This window comes from Camelus bactrianus, chromosome 17, assembly GCF_048773025.1.
Source record: "Camelus bactrianus isolate YW-2024 breed Bactrian camel chromosome 17, ASM4877302v1, whole genome shotgun sequence".
Classification (NCBI taxonomy): Eukaryota; Metazoa; Chordata; class Mammalia; order Artiodactyla; family Camelidae; genus Camelus; species Camelus bactrianus.
The window spans coordinates 32,503,921-32,520,596 of NC_133555.1; the positions used below are offsets into that span (position 1 = coordinate 32,503,921).

Here is a 16,676-nt window from a genome sequence, read left to right on the forward strand (position 1 = left end):
TCTTCCACACTCTCGTTGGGGCCTTTTGTCAACCTAAAGCAATCAGCAGCATTGCCTGACTTAGTTCTTTGGTCAATCACCCTGCTAGTCCAGGAGCTCACCAAGAGCAGAGACCGGGGCTCCCCTTCTGCAACCAACCCCTCAGTGCAGCAGGGCAAAACCTCTGCTCATTTGGACGTATTTTGGCACCTCCATCTCCTCCCAGGTCAGGAGATGATATCTGAGTCCTGAAATCTCTTCTCAGCTCTGACCCCTCCATCTCCATAGCCATTTCCCCAGGCCCCACTCAGCTTTCCCACCTTCCCCTGGGGTCCAGTCCCAACTGGGCCACCACAAGCTGTAGGCCTCTAGGTGAGCACTAAACCTGTTGGAGCCTCAAAGTGATCAGATTGAATGGGATGCCAGGAAACAGAAGGTCCCATGTCCTGCTTGCTCCCCCAACCCCCGCCCGCCCTGTAGTGGGGACTCACCCGGTAGTCACTGGAGGTGACATAGAAGATGGGCAGGAAGGCCAGCCAGATGATGCAGGTGGTGTACATGGTGAAGCCGATGAACTTGGCCTCATTGAAGTTCTCAGGGCACTTGCGGGTCTTGAAGGCATAGAGTGTGCAGAGTGCGATGAGGAGAACGTTGTAGGCCAGTGAGCCCAGCATGCTGGCGTCGCGGTGGTTGCAGCGCAATGTCACCACCTCGCGCCGCTCGGGGGCTGTCTCCTTGCCCGTGCCCGGTGCCTCCACCACCAGCCAGGCAACCACAATGAGCAGCTGGCCTGAGATCAGGGCCAGGCAGATGGCCACCTGGGAGGCAGGGCTGATGAAGCGCGGCCGCTGGGCTCCCTCCCGGGCCCCTCCGAAAATGCGCGCAATGCGGTTGGTCTTGGTGAGCAGGGCTGAGTAGCAGACGGAGAAGGCAGTGCCCAAACCGAGGCGCCGTAAGGTGCACACTACTGTGGACGGCTTGGCAATGAAGACGAAGGTCATGCAATAGCAGAGGAAGACGCCACCCAGCAGGATGTAGCAAAGCTCCCGGCCCGAGGCCTTGACCACTGGTGTGGCATTGTGCCGTACGAAGACACCTAGCACAAAGAGGGTGGCCAGGGCCCCCAGGCAGGCGATGGTGACGGGTCCTACCGCCCAGGCATCGCCCCAGCGGATGTACTCCTGGGGCAGCTCGAAGCAGCCTGTCAGGCTGGCATTGGGCCAGTAGCCCAGGCCACAGTCAGCACAGGTGAACTCATCCAGCCGGTACTCATAGGGCTGGCAGGGGATGCAGAGCCAGCAGCAGACTTCCCCCGGCTGCACGCTCTTCACCTCGTTCTGCAGGCAGGGCTCACTGCAGCGAGAGGCGGGCAGGGGCCCGGCTGAGGCGGAGGCCCATGGGATGAGGCTGGTGTCCAGGGTCAGGCCTTCTGCCCAGTAGCCCACCTTCTGGTAGCGATAGCGCCCACTGCCCGCCCGCAGATAGGTGAAGATGTTGTAGCGACCGATACCGTCACCAAAGCGGTCGAAGCGGACCTCACTGTGGGTGTCAGCTGGGCGGAAGGGGGCTGGGGTCAGGGAGGGAAGGAAGAGAGGGATGGATTGGTGGGTCATCCTGAAGTGACCTCAGCCCTCCCCCGAATGTGGAACCCAAAGCCCAGAGCTGAGGCCAGTTCTCGTCCTTCTGATCCTCACCCCAATGCTAAAGCTGGCCTAACCCCAGACGTTTCTCTAAATGAGAGGCTACAACAAACCCCAACCCTAAGCTTCAATTAGAACCCCAGCTTAAAGTCCAGGCATCTCCAGAACCCAAATGCCCACACTAACCCCCAGTTATGACTCCCAAAACCCAGCCTTAGACCTTCCAATCCAGACTCCAATTTTATCCTGACACAAACCATAGCCCTTTCTGCAAAACTTAGCTTGGAGACCCTTCCAAAGCTAAACTCAACCTCAGGTCCAGTCCTGGCCCCACTTAATCCTAAAAATGACAACCCTAGCTCCAGCCCCTGTCAGTCCCAACATTGATCCCAGGGTAAGCTGAATCCCAACCTCAGCAGTCACCTGGAACCACTGATGTTCACCAGAATGTTCCTGGCAGACAGCTCACAAGCCACTCTACTCCCCACCCCCATTCCCCCGTGAACCTCACGTCTCCCAGCCAGGCTTAGGAGGCAGGACCCCTGCCGTCCCAGGTTCCAGTGAGAAATGGGGTTCAAGTTAGCAGATGATGTGCTGAAGGCCCCGTGGTGAATGGTGCGGCCTGGAGTCGAATGCAGGTCCCTTGCAGTCCCTACTTTCCACCCAGCCTCAAAATCCTCAAAATCCAACTTGAGCCCTACCATAAATTCCACCAAGCCCAGTGGGCTAAATTTAGCCTTGCTCTAATGTCAACCCAATCAGACTCAAATGCAACACAAACTCTCATCCTGATTCTCCCATAACTCTGAATGTCAATCGTATTGGAATTACTATTCGTCTTATTCCTGGGCCAGCCCTGGCACCCTCTCCCACAGTTCCCACAGTGATGCTTTCTGAAGCAGAGCAATGATTCTCAGGCATTTATTTTTCTTGAAGCTGGAACTTTCATTCAAATAACTTTTGGTTTGAAGAAACCACCTTGAGTGGAAAATCCTAATGCACCTTTATTCTGACTCTCACTGATATTTTGCTGCCTGACAATCAGCTTGAGATCTCCCAATGCCTCCTCCCTGCATGATAAAGAGACAGGAGAGAGAGGGCAAGGCTTGAGCAGGAACCAGAGACCTTCACAGTGCTGGACCAGGCCAGACGTCTACTCTATGAAAGGGTGTCAGAAAATGGAACCTCAGTCCTCTCAGCCTAGCTGTACTTGTCGTGGCTCTGACCCCAGCCCCTTGGGTAAGTCCCTGACTTGCTGCAGGCTGTGTTTTCTTAGCCATGTACTAGAACCTGAGGGCCGGCTCCCTCTCACCCTCTGAGGTCTAGCAGCCTGGTGGACACTGGCCAGCACCATTACCATCAAACTTGACGTTGAGAACGAAGTCTTTGTAGAGGCGGCGTCCATTGACTGGCCGCATTGCATCACAGAGGTGGGTGGTGTTGGGGCAGAGGGCACGATGCATGTTGTGCAGCGCGTGGGCCATGGCATACACCGCATTGACCACAAACATGATCTTGGACTCTTGTTCAAAGGGCACAGCCCGCAGGGAGTGGGCTGCACAGTCTCGCTGCCGGAAGCTGCAGTGGAATCTCTGCTCCCAGAACTCACGGAACCAGGGGTTCCGGCTGTTGTTCCAGGGGTCCAGGCTCCGGAAGTAGGAGGCAAAATCGCTGATGGGGTAGGAAGCCAGCTCGATGGTGATGGCACCTTCAGCAGCACCCTCGCTGCCTGCCACCACGCTCTCCAGGGCCCCCCAGCCATCACTGGCCACCCAGGTGAAGCTGGCGTTGAGGCGCTGGGTGGCAGCAAGGAGCTCGCGGGCATCCTCGGAACGGGTGAACAGGACAGCCACGCGGGCACTGGGCTTCTGCAGCAGGGCCCGCACCACGCCCTCGAAGGCTGCCCGGTTCATGGCGCGGCCCACCTTCTCCGAGGTGGCCACACAGATGTTGCGGGCACGGGCCTCTAGCTCAAATGCTTCGATGCCTGTCTCGCCATAGTCACCCTCGGATGCCACAGTGGACACATAGGTCCAGTTGAAGAAGCGGAGAATCTCAGCCATGGCTTTGGCTTGGTAGAAGTCAGGGGGCACCGTGCGGGCAAAGTAGTCATAGCGAGACTTGTCACTTAGCTTGGCACTGGTGGAGGCATAGCTGATCTGTGGGATCTGAAATAGTCGCAGGAGGTTGGCCACCTGGGGGAGAGGGAGAGGAGGTGAAGACAGACACCAAGTCAAATGCTAGAGACAAATGTGTCCCCCACAGCTATCAGACCTTGGGATCAAGTGCCCGTGAGGTCGGCCCTGAGGTCCCCCTCTCCTCAAAGACCTATATCCTATTTTGAGGTGTCTTCTCCAGGGGTCAGGGAGTTCCCTGTCCTTTCCCAATGGCTGAGAGAGAGAAGACCCAGGGCTGAGGTAGCAGAGTCCTGAGCCACACCTGACCCCCTCTGACAGATGCATGGCAGTAGCAAAAGGAGGGAGCTAATGGAAGGCCCAAGTCCTGGGTGGAGAGAGGTTGACAGTTGGCTGTGCAGGGAGAAAGAGGCACTAGATGGCATCTGGGATGCTCGGGGCTCTTAAGCTCTCCACCTGTTTGAGGCAGGTAACCCTTTCCAGAGTCAATCCTGATAGGATGATGGAGAAAGAAGAAAAAGACTCTCCTGGAAGGAAAACCCAGATTTGAGGGCTCCATAGCTCTGAGCATCCAAGAGTCTCCACTGGATGCCTGAGCCTGAAATAAGCAAGGCTCCCTACATACCACTGCCTGCCTGGCAAACAGTCTCCACCCTCAGATCTTTGGGACCTGTCCCCAAGAGTGGGGTGCAGCCAAGGGCCTGGTGGGATGGTGGGTAGGTAACAGCAGGGCCTGCTCCTGGTTCCACAAGAGGGAGTTAGGTCTGAAGCAGCCTATTTGCCACAGGTTCACTCTTATGCCAACAATGTCAATGCCTTCTCTGTACTTTCTAACTCTGTGCCCCTTAGCAAATTGGCAAACCTCCCTGAGCTTCAGTTTCTCATTCCTGCCTTACAAGGTTGCTAAGCAGATAAAAGTAATGATGTATGATGCAGCCACAGTACCTGGCATATGGAAGATGACAGGGATTTGGGGAAGAGAGAAGGGGCAGGCATGTGGAGGGATCATTACCAGGCAGGTGCAGTCTAAAGATAAAGGGCTGAGCTTGGTCTTGACCCAGACAAGGAAAAGGCCAACCAAGGCTATGACAGGCAACTTGGGGAGAGGGAGGTAACTGGGCTCCTGGAGATGAATGCATGGGGCCCTTAAGAGAATTCTGGAGGGAGTGCTGGGAAAGTACCTCAGAGCTCCTGAAGACATCAGCAAGTAGGAGACTGCCCATCCATCCCTGCCCCAGCCAGGGCCACAGATGTAGGTGCCAGCACAGCCACACCCCTCCAAGCTACTACCAGCCACCTCCAGTATCTGGGACCAGCAGGACCAGTAATTCACTCCCTGCAAAAGGGGGATGAGCAGGCCTCCCCCAGCCCAGGCCAGAAGCTGCCTCCGTGGTTCAGCTCCTGCTTCCTTTCTCCTAAACAAGAATTCCAGGTCATGGGTCCTGGCCTTGCTTCTGGTAGTGCTCTCAGCTGGCCTCCTAAAGGAAGCTGAGGCCCCAGACAAGGCCTTCCTTATAACCACCAGCCCCAAGCCCAGTTCTGGCCTCAATTATGCAGCAGCCTACACCAGGCACCAGGCAGACAAGGGTCCAGACAAGAGTGGAACCCATTCAGGGATGGGGAGGATCCCACTTGGGCTAAAGCCACCAGGTGGGCCAAGGGACATCAGCTGAGCCAGTCCCCTGTGCTGACCTCTTATAGGAGAGCAGGAGGAGGGAGGACTGGTTCCCATCCCTTCCCACCCCTTCAAATCCTGCATCCCCTGAAGACCCTGGGGTACCCTCCCCCTCACCTTCCCACACATCCTGCTTCTCTTCCTTCTGGGTCCCCCACCCCTGTTTCTCTTCTCTGGGCTGCTCTGGGCTTCTACCTTCCACCCCTTCCCAATCCACAGAGAGATGATCTGACAGTCCCTTGTTCTTGGCTGAGAGCTCTAGGTTCATGTCTCCACTTTGTGAGCACCTTGACTTGTGACTTGCCTCTCTCCAAGCCTCAGTTTCCTCATCTATAAAATGGCTTAATAACAATAGCAGCGAATATTGATTATGCCCTTATGACTTGCCAGGCCCTGTGATACATGCTTTGCATGTATTTTAAATTTCCATCACACCCCTAAGAGCAGTAAATATTACAAGTCCCATTTTATAAGGATGAAACTGAGGCGCAGAAGAGAGAAATAATGCCCAGAGTCACACAGTAGGTGGGGAGGTGGGGTGGGGAGCTAGGAGTCAAAACTTGAGTTCTGGCTCAAAAGTCCTGGTTATTAAGCTTCTCGGGACTATTTAACATCAGATGTGTGTTTGTGTGTGTGTGTGTGTGTGTGTGCACGCGCACGTACAGGGAATATTTTCCTTGCACAGTCTCTAAAAATTGACCCCCATTACATCACAGGGACACTTTCTTAGTCTTCAGTAAAGAGCTACTCAAAGGAAGCTTCTGGTCCCTCTTCCAATGCATGGCAGCTCAGAGCCTCTGCTCAGCAGGAATTCCAGGTCTCCACCTCCAGCCTCCCCTCCCACCCCCCATTTAAACAGCCCCCATGTACCTGGATGGAGACATCGCTGTAGGAGCCGCCAATGACACCAGTTATGGCAGTGGGAGCATCACCGTGGGTGGCATAAGAGCCGTCGGGGCAAATGTGGCGTGAGCCATCGGCACCCCGGCTGAGTGAGGCACGCACGAAGTCAAGTGCCTGCTCCAGAGCGTGTGTGTCTTTGGAGCAGCTGTCGAGTATGTGCGCACCTAAGCGCACACCCGGTAGCAGGCTTGGGTCACGGTTGATACGGTCCAGCGCAAAAAGCATGGCCTCCAGGCGCTGGATGCCACGATGTTCATTGACAGGACCACACTCCTCTGCCGGGCCGCCCTTCTGGTGTACCGGAAACAGCCCACCCAGAACCAGGTCCCCCTCCAGGGTCAGCACCTTCTTGGCTGGGCCCTCAGCCACAGCACCCCACAGCAGCAGCAGAGCCAGAAGCCCAAGCAGTGATCCCATGGCCACAAAGGGGATGGATGGGTCCAGCAGACCTGGGCCTCTAGGGGATGAGGGTAGAAGCAGCAAAGGCAAAGAGAGGTGGAAATGGACCAGGAAAGGACAGACAGGAAGAGGGTGAGGAGGGACCCAGCTCCTGCAGAGAAAGAGAGAGACAGACAGGCAGATAGGGAAAAGTGGAATCTGAGAGTGACTACCCCTCTGACTCTGCCTCCCCCAAGCTCCTTTCACAGGGACTGAGGAACCAGGGAGAGGTGGTATCACTAACTAGGATGAGAAGCTCCTGGGACATCCCCGAGGCCTGCCTCTCAGCCCTGCCCTGATCTGGGGCTGGAGATAAGCTCTGTGCCCATCCCAAACTTAGCAGAGTTGGAGCACTGCAGAGAGTAGAGTCCCAGACGGAAGACAGGAGACCCCAGCCAACACCAATCCCACTGTGAGTCACAGAATGTCCAACACCCTACACAAATCTCCTGGAACCCCAGAGTCAACAGCTTTGCAGCATAAAGTCACAGTTACAAACTTAGGGGATGGGTCCAGTCCCCATCCTGAGCTTTGGATTTCCAGAGAGGAGCCATTGCAGGCTGAGAACCCACCAGGGAAGAGGGAAGGAAGAGTCTTTAAAGAGTAGTTAGTCTCCAACTCCTAGGGAGACTGGAGCCCAGGTGAACACCCCAGGGTCCCAGCCTCTGGTTCTTAAAAAGCCATCCTCAAAGCCCCCTGACTGAGGAAGTAATAGAGATTCTAGCTCCTGGAAGTTAGACAGCAAGGTAGAGAGTCTGGCCCCAAGGAGGGACACCGAAGTGGCCACAGGTCCTAAAGTCAACAAGGAAAGTAGATGTGAGTGTATGTATGTGTTAGGGCTGGGGGTCAGTTCATCTAGTCAAAAATCTCAAAACAGGGCTCAAGGTTAAGACTTTTGTAAACCTTAGCTCTACGTAGAACACTGAGACTTTTGGCTTCCCATTTTCTCTTCAGCTCAGAAACAAGCAGAAAAGTCATCATTTCCAGTCTCCCCGTCCTCAGCCTCAGGGCCCTGTGCACCCTGGCTCTGGCCCTCAGAGACCCTCGCCTCCTTCTTTCACTCCGCACCCATCATTTGTGCCCCAGCTGCTCTCCCAGACACCCACCCGACAAGGGCTGTCACAATCACACAGGTCTGGGGAGACTAGGAGAGGGTAACTGAGCCTGAAGAAGGGCAAAACTCGTTCAGGGACCCCACATCCTGGCCACAGAGACTGGGCTCTTCACTTTGTCCCCTCACCTCCCCACGGTTAATCTCCCGCTGAGGCCGAGTCAGGCCAGGGGGACTGGGATCCTGTGGATACTGAGGAAGAAACAGCTCAACCAGGCAAAAAGGAGAGGCAAGCGTGAAGACCAACGCAGATGGAGACAGGGACTCAGATGGGGGCTGAGGCCCTTACCAGTCAAGACCGCAAGCCTCCCACAGGGCAGCTGGGACCAAAGCTCTGATAGGGACAGGACCATGGAGATGGAACCCTGGGAGGGGGCAGCCTGGGGGCCTGGGCCACAAAATTCCGGCAGGGAGCGATGGAGCCTGAGAGGCTGAGACAAAGACAGAGGCACAGACAGACTGACCAAAGGACAGAGGGGCAGGAGGAACGAGGAAGCGCGTTGCAGGGCATGCGTTCTCTGGGAAAGAAAGGTGGGACGCCTGGGGCTGTCATCCCGCTTCCCGGAGCTCCTGGCGAGCGCTGTCTGGACGCCTGGGCCAGTCCCGGCCCGAGCACCTCAGAACCCAAGGGTCCGCGGGACTCTGGGACACGGGGTCAGGATCAATAAGGTCGGCGGCGGCCGCGGCACCACCCGGCTTACCCTACCTTGCGCGCCCGGCTCAGGCGCGGAGAAAAAACGGAGAGGAGCCGGGAGCGTGGGGTTCCAGCTCCGGCTAGCTCGCTGGCTCGCTGGTTCCGCGGCTCTGATCTCTCGGCCCGCCTGCTCGCCCAGCCGCTTTCAATCGCGGCCCGCCCCGCCCCCGGCCCCGGCCCGCCCCCAGCCCCTCCTCCGTTCCTCCCAACTCCTGATCTCCCGCGCCCAACCCGGCCTCCGCCTCCCTCTGGATTCCTCCACTTCTCCCCTCCGACTCCTTAGGGCCACAGGCCCGGAGCTGTCCGCCGCGTGGTGCTGAACCCGCGGGCACTCCCGCGCTGCGCTGGAGCAGGTGCCTCTTTGCCCCCTCCACCTGAAGTCAGACTGCGTCCCAGAGAGCAGCGGGCATGGAGCAAGGGGCTGGGAAGGTCACTGAGCCCCAGGAGGTGTGCACAGGACTATAGGTTCCCATCTGCGAGAGAAGGAGGGTAGGCCCTAGGGTTGAGAAGTGCCATTTGGGGATAGGTAAGGGGGCACATGGGAGGTAGTCGGAGCACTTAGCCTGCTGCGTCCCTGTCCTCATGTCCATTCTCCCCACCCATGTACTGCAGTTCAGTCCACATGCCAGGCCTGGGGTGGGGGCATGTGTCTTCTGCCCTAAGTGAGAGCTGAGGCCTGAGTCATTAGGACGATATGGGGGGGAGGGAGGGAAGGGTCAGAGGAGGATGGGACCTTCTTTTCCTTCCTGCAGATGACCTTTAAAGCTGCTACCTCCCCACCACACACACACACACACATACACACACACACACATACACACACACACACACCTAGCCCTGACCTCCCCAGCCCCACCCCTCCACTAATCTCCACTCTCATGTGCAAAGGGTATTTATGGCAAAGAGATACCAACCTAATGGGGGGATGGGTGCTGCAGGACCAGGGACTAGTGTCAACCCTAAAGAAGACAAGCTGGGACTGGCAGGGGGATCTGGGAGAGGAGGGGGCTGGGGAAGAGGCTCCTGAAACTGGCTGCTGTGTAGGAGGGAGCAGAAGCTGGAGCGGGAGCTGGAGCCGCAGCAGAGGGAGGACAGCTGTGAGATGTTCTTGACTCTTCTTCCCTCCTGCAGCAGAGTGGGGAAGGATGCCCCTGGGTAGTGTGGTGGATAATCCGAAGCACCATACTGTGCTCAAGTATCTGGGGAGGGGGCTTGCACCCAGATTTAGCCCCAGAGTCATAATGCACACACACTAATAAGTGCTAAGGGGCACAGCATCTCTACACATGTTCTCCTGGCACTGCCCTTTCTTCCACAGGTGTCAGTAGAGGCAAGGCTAGCTCAGACACATGCTAATGAGCACACACCAAGCCCAGGTCCCTCTGGTACACGTCTACATGTGGGTTTGACAGTTGAGGGGGTGGGGGGCTGTCACCAAGGAAGGACAGGCTTTTCCCCTGGACACAGAAACCCAAAGCCCCACTGCTCTGGAAAGAGCACAGCTGTGAAACAGATCAACACATCAAACCCAAACAAACACAAACTCCATCGCTAATGGGAGGCAGCAGGATGAGAGTTCAGAGCTGTCAGACAAGGCTGGGGAGACAGACATGCTGTCTTCCAGCTCCCGTGCTTTCACCCTCTCTGGCTGCCTCAGAGCAACTGTTTCCTGGGGCAGGTGAGTGAGGTGCTGGGCCCCTGGAGCAGAGGGGTTGACAGCAGCAGGGTGCTGAGGAGAGGAAGCTTCAGAGTAATCCCAGCCCATTCACCAAGGCAATCTCCCAAAAGACAGTGCCAGCTCCAGTGGCCCATTACGTGACCCACATCAAGTGCGCTGCATGGTCCCGCGTGCAGCATGGACATGCTGTTACATACTCAGCTATGCAGTCACTACTCCTGCTGTGCACACAGACACACCCAGGTTTACCTGCAGAGCTGCACATGTGGACGTGTCCACACATATATAGCTATATTCATGGACACACAGCTGCACAGATGTCTGGCTTTACATGTGGACACAGAAAAACACACAGCTTTACACATGAACACACAACCATACACATACAGCTGTACAGACACATAGCTACACACTGATAGCTGTATACAGACAAAACCCCCAGACTGATACCCCCAGTTAGCCAGTCCCACACTCCTGTAATACAACCAGACAGTAAGACACTAAGCACAGGAACACGTGCACATAGCCACACAGCCATCCACACAAGTACAGCTATGCCTAGCCACAATCACATCTGGATGCCCACTTGGCACAGCCTCACCCAGGACCACCACCAGCTGACCCATCCATAGTTACGCACACAAAACCAAAGGCATGTGCATGTGCGCATGCACACACACAGGTACACAGACACTGGCGGGCACAGCGGGGATGTCCTCACTGGCTGGGCAGACACCAGTGTGAGCACAGGCACACTCTGGCCACAGACACAAAGGCATCTCTTGGAAGCAGACAAAGGCAGGCTGTGAGCTCTCCACTCCTGAGCCCTGGAGGGCATGCTCAGCTTTCATACCCCTTGTCCTGATCTGCCTGCTCTCCAGCAGCCTGGGGGAGAGAAGCAGCTGTTAAGTGGGGCCACAGAGCAGGAAGTGAGGGCCTCCAATACCCTCCTTCCTCACCCCACCTCAGGGTACCTAGCCAAGTTCCTCCCTTTCCTCAGGATGCTCCTGCCCACTCCTCGACTATCTGAGGGCTCCCCAAGGTAGAACAAATGCACATCGCAAATCCAGGTGGAACAAGAAAAATCATTTGCTTTATTCTGGGTCCTGGAAGCTCCAACGTGAATCCGAAAAAAGATGTAACAGGGGCAGCAGCCCTAAGGGCTGGGTGCAGACAACAGTCCTGGCTCCTCTGGCCCTGGGAGCCCAGAGGGCAGTGAGGAGGCTTAGCCAGAGGCCCGGGACAGAAGTTAGGCCCCCCGAGTCTCCAGCCTGAGCCGAGGAGGTGGAGGAGAAAGAGGCAGAAGACTGTTCAGTTCCTTAGAAATTGCACCATAGAAAGGTGCAGGCCTCGGGTTACTCCTCGCCCTTCTCAGGGGTACTGGGCTCCCGCAACCACTTGGCAGCCCCCAGGGGCTCAGCCTCGAGGCTTGGCCTTGGCTCCCCCATGGGTCCCTCACCCTCCAGATCCAGCTCCTCAAAGGATGAGCCACTGGCACCCGACTCGCTGTAGCTGTGCTCACTGCGGGTGTCACCATCATCCCAGCCGCGGCTGCTCACCCCAGGGGACAGGGTGGCAGCTGAAGTCTCCCGGCTGCCAGGACCCACCTCCAGGCTCACAGAACTCGTGTCACTCATTGTGTCAGCTCCTGGGCCAAGAAGAGGGAGCACAAGTTAGCTAGGACCCCCACCCCCACCTTCAGGGCAAGGACAGAGGCTCTACCACTGGTCCAGCAACTCAGCATAGACATGCACTCATGAATAATAAAGCTGGGCCTGGCTCAAGAGGCCTATTCCAGCTGCCCTCTGCCCTCTGCCCTGACTGGGGCTGCACTGACAGGGCAGATGGAGAGAATGGGGAGGGAGAAAGGAGGGCAGTCTGCTGTGCACTCCTCTCCCTAGCCTGAATTAGCCTCAGCTCCCTGCACTCCCACAAAGCCTGCTCCCTCCCCACCACCAAACAGTCCATTAAGGACCACTCAGCCCAGAGGTGAGGTGAGGAGCTGAGGGTAGAACAAAGAGACTCAAGCAGTGTCCCCTCCTCCATCCCCCATTTCACGCTTGGAGAAAGGTTTGTCCAAAGCCAGCTAAAGAACCCTGCCCATAAGGCTCAAGGACAGGAGAATGGTCCAGGAGGCCTACTCTCCTGTCCCCTTTTCCCCATGCAGAGCTCCCCAAAAGCAGCCATATCTGGGAAGTCAGCTGGCTTCTGCCTCTGGCCCACACTGAACCCCAATTTGAGGAGGAGGTTGGGGAAGGAGTGGGAAGGGGAAGTCCTGAGAAATCCTCAACAAGTTGCATGGGAGAAGGATGCTGGAATGAAGCATTTTAAGGGCTTTCTTCTTCTATGCCTGGGTCACCCCAGTAGAGCCCTTACCCACCCCCAACCACTGGTGGCTCCTGAGCCACAAAGCAGCTGAAGGGGACCCTGGAGAACTCCGCTGGTGGCTGGAGAGCCCTAAAATCCCTCCCAGCCTGCTCCTCCTACCCCCAACACCTCCTCCAGGGCAGGTTCATCTGTCCTGTTCAGGAGCAACCCCCAAAATTCATCTTCCCAGATCAGAGGCACTGGCAGCAGTTGGAGGTGGCAAGGAGGGGCAAAGGGCTCAGGCCCACTGTGTGTAGGAATCCAGATTGAGAGAAGGCGGATGGATATGCCTCCCTTCCTGTGTGAGAGGGAGGGGGGCAGCTGTCAAACATCACAGAAGGTGAGGGGTGAGCCAGCTTCCTCAGATCCTATCTCCATGGTGATGGAGTCCCAAGCCCAGTGCAGCTGGGGACTGCTTGGCATTTGGACTTGACCTGGAACTTTCACTGAGCCTCAGCTGTGACCCAGGGTGGGGGTGAGGGGATTTGGGATCTGCTCCCCCAGTCCCTTTAGCCCCAAGAAGATGCCCTCTGAGCTCTACTGGCAGAGGTGAGGTGAGCCCTGCAAGTGCCAAGCTCCTGGCCCAGGGCCGCCTTCTTGCTGGGGCCCTAGTCATGGCTCCCAGAGTGGAGACATTCAACAGTGAGCCAGGGCTACTCCCTAAGTTATGCGTAGTACCCTCTGACCCCGGGGCAGGACTCCAGCCCTTCTTTTGCTCCTTAAATGATTACTGGTGCCACACTGGCTGCAAGCCTGAAAGGAGCAAAGGAGGTGGGTAATTTCTCCCTGGCCCCATTAAACTAAGTTCTACCGTCCCACCCATCCAATGGCTCTCTTGGGACTTGGGTATGGGAATCTGCCTGCTTGCCGGCCGGATGCCTCCTCCCTCTCCCAGTTCCTAGGTGAGAAGTGACCAGAGGAAGGAGCCCAGGGGTGTCCCTTTAGGCCAAGGCCCAACACGCTGGGATAAGGACAGCCCCTGGGCATGTGCAGACACCTCTGGCAAATGAGTCTAAGGCAGTGAAGCAGTATCCTTCTAGCCCTACCAAGGTCTGCACAGAAAGAAGTCCTGGAGTCCTGGGCCTGTGTCCCAGGGCAGAAGAGGCCAGGCAAGGCAGAGCAGTACCTGAATCCTGAAGGCTGCTGGGACAGAGAATGAAGCTGCCACCTTCACCCTAGTCCCCGTCTCCTCCACTGCCCATAGCCAGTGCAAGGAGATCAAATATTCATCGCCTCTCTGGAGCTAAATAATACATCAATGTAATAACAGGCGCAAGGCAGCTAATCACCCCCTTTCACCTCCCAGCCCAAGTGGGGGCCACAGCAGGGAGGCAGACAGGGACAGGCCAAGCCTTGGGCAGCCAGGCGCCCACCACATGCTGCTGCACAATGGCATGCACCTGGCAAGCAGACACCCAGAGTCTGCCCGGGTGTCAGGGCAGACCCTGTCAGAGGTGGGCAGACCCCTCAGCCCCTACACCAGGGAGTGGGCGGGCAGGCTGGTGGGGAGGATAGGCCAAGGAGCTGGGGGCGGGGGAGCTAAGCTGCAGCCAGCTGTAGTGAGTGCCAAGAAGTCCTTCAACACCCCTGGCAGGCGGTGTTTGGAAGGGGTGGGCCAAGGAGGGGGGCGCAGGCAGCAGAGGGAGGTCAAAGGAAGGTCAAGTCGCTCCCTTTCCTGCCCTGGGGACTGCCCAGGCCTGCTGACCTTGTGCCATGTCCTGTGCCCACAGTAGGGGCACTGAAGAGTGTCTGCCAGGCACTACCAGGCGGGTGGGAGCAGTGCCCCATGGAGGTAATTAAGTGGCAGATGAAGTTAACTGTGTTGGACATGGCCCCTAGGGAGTGAAGACTGCCTCCCAGTCCCCCTCCCCCACCAACACATGTCTCTCAGGGTGACCTTGGCTGTTGAAGATTGGATGGACAGCGGGAATCTCCTAAAACAGGAGGTGAAGAGGGACAGCCACTTTTCTCTCAGCCCTTTACCACTCCCACAGGTCATGGACCTCCAGAGTCACATGAGGTTCCACCAGCACAAGGGTTGGACTCTCAAGGATTACCTGGAATGCTACCAGCAAGCCCTCTCACACAACTGGGGACAGCCCAGGGTCACAAGAGGTCATGACAGGAGGGTGTGCTGAGAGCAGGCAAGCAACCTGCTAGCCTGGATCTACAAAACCTGGATCTGATGGAAGGGGCCCGGCACTGACCTCCTGGCTCCCCTCTGCATGCTCTCTGGTTGCTCTTTGGCAGGAAGAAAGCAGCTGGCTCTGGGCAGGGCCCCAGGCTGGGGGACAGGAGAATACCTGTTCCCCACCTTACGTTCCAGATCCAGTGCCAATCTTACTTCCTGATGAGCCCCACCCAAGTGACACCTTTCCTGAGCATCCTCAGCCCCCTCCCACGAGCATCCAGCTGTCTGTGATCTGTGTTTCCAGGGGTACTCTTGCTGCATCTGAAGGGAATGTGTGTAGGGTCTTGTGTCTGTGTTACCAGGGATAAAGTGTGTGAATCCACATCTGCATGGATCCGCGTGTCTAGGAACAGGCAACTCTGCATGTGGGCAGGTGGTTGGGCAAGGGTCTCCTCCTTCTGACTCTGCCAAGCTTAGCCTGGAACCACAGTGCCAACCCAGCCAGGGAGATGGCTCCTCCACCATGCCCCACACATCCAGGGAGGGGGGCTCCAGACAGGGCCCCACCCTCCTTCCTCCACCCTCCGTACCTGTGCCATCCACCTGGGTGTCGTCAGCCTCCGCAGGCCCCCGGCTTTTCCGCTCTGTCTCCTTCACCTCAGGCACATAGAAGTCTCCCTGTCGTGCCAGCGGGCACATGAAATAGATCTGGTCTTCCTGGTAGATCTCCAGCCGCGGGTGGGCACAGAGCTTCCGCTCCTTGTCAGAGTGTGGAAGGTGGGATGAGCTCTCCAGGGCCTTTAACCCACTCGTCCCTGAGTGGCCCCAGGAACCATCTATTTTTTATTCCCTCCCAGGGGGCTGGCTCCGCCTCCTGCCCCAATCTCCCCTAAGTTCCAAATCCCTGCTGAGTGAGGCACACACACAGCACCCTAAGGGTAGAGTCCCACACTCCAGGGGGGCAGTGGTCTGAGGACCCAGGACAACATCCTAGGACAGGTACTAAAAATCCCAAGGGCCCACCACTGCTAATCCTGGGACCAAAAAGCTGCTCCAGAAAGCAGTGGTCTCATAGAGCCATGAAGCTTCGCACTGCAGACTACCCTAAGTCAGGGACTCCAGGCTCCAGGTGCCCAAGTCATGCCAAGCTCTGACCTGCCAGACTTTCCATCTCAGGACCCCGTGGCCCTGACCTCCTCTCTGCCCTGGACAATGCTGACTGACCCACCAGTATCAGGAGAGGTCAGTGCCACTGACTCTTAGGCCTCTAGCCCCTGCCCTTGCAGGCATGTGACTGACAAACCCTGGATTGGAGTTCCAGGCCAGCTAAAAATCTCTCCTACTCCTATTCCCCTGCTGGTTCAGGTCTACGCCAACCTCCGAGACTATCAGATGTGGCTAGTTCCCACCCCTTCTCACACCTCAGCCCAGAGTTTCAGCAGAGGGGAAGAGGCAGACCCTAGGCTAGAGGAGCAGACAGGACAAGAAGGTCTAACACTGGATATTGCCTGGCTCCCCAGTCGGCTGAAGTAGCAGCTTATAGGGCCCCAAGAGGAGACAGGCACTCCACTCTCCTCTGCCTGGACACAGAACCTAAAGCTCTGCATCCCCCAGGGTGTGTGGAAGGTGCACAGACTCATGCCAGAGCTGCCTTGAGACAGGCAGAACAATCAGAACAGGGGTCAAGTGAATATTGCTCCCGAGCCTGCCTCCCTTTCCTACATCGGAGCACAATTATCCACTAAGACGACTGCGAGGTCCATGCCCTGTCACCGCTCACCCACCAACCTTCACAACATGGCTATTTATAGCACCCGCCCAGCTCTCACCATGAGCTCTGAAATGAGCCTTCCATTTAGCGGTAATGAGAGACTTATCGCCTGGTGGGGAAAGCCACTCCAGGGCTCCACTTGTGTGACTGCCTG

General features: G+C 56.9%; 2 protein-coding genes across 9 annotated transcripts in view; both read right to left on the reverse strand.

Annotated features, from left to right (window-relative positions):
• The window catches only part of GRM2 (glutamate metabotropic receptor 2), a 65,306-nt gene extending 54,105 nt beyond the window's left edge, over positions 1–11,201 (reverse strand). For 3 of the 4 annotated variants that reach the window (XM_074344799.1, XM_074344800.1, XM_074344801.1), the window contains exons 1-3: positions 6,300–11,201; positions 2,977–3,814; positions 471–1,546 (exon numbers count right to left, since the gene is read on the reverse strand). In XM_074344799.1, the coding sequence (XP_074200900.1) occupies positions 471–1,546; positions 2,977–3,814; positions 6,300–6,749 (2,364 nt within the window). In that variant the 5' untranslated portion in view covers positions 6,750–11,201. Of the gene's footprint in view, positions 1–470; positions 1,547–2,976; positions 3,815–4,935; positions 6,272–6,299 lie in introns of those variants that run through there. The other variant, XM_010969105.3, reaches the window with a different exon arrangement.
• Positions 11,202–11,324: 123 nt separating this feature from the next.
• The window catches only part of TEX264 (testis expressed 264, ER-phagy receptor), a 29,228-nt gene continuing 23,876 nt past the window's right edge, over positions 11,325–16,676 (reverse strand). For all 5 annotated transcript variants that reach the window (XM_074344802.1, XM_010969107.3, XM_074344803.1 and 2 more), the window contains 2 exons: positions 15,342–15,510; positions 11,325–11,901 (listed from right to left, as the gene is read on the reverse strand). In XM_074344802.1, the coding sequence (XP_074200903.1) occupies positions 11,609–11,901; positions 15,342–15,510 (462 nt within the window). In that variant the 3' untranslated portion in view covers positions 11,325–11,608. The remainder of the gene's footprint in view (positions 11,902–15,341; positions 15,511–16,676) is intronic.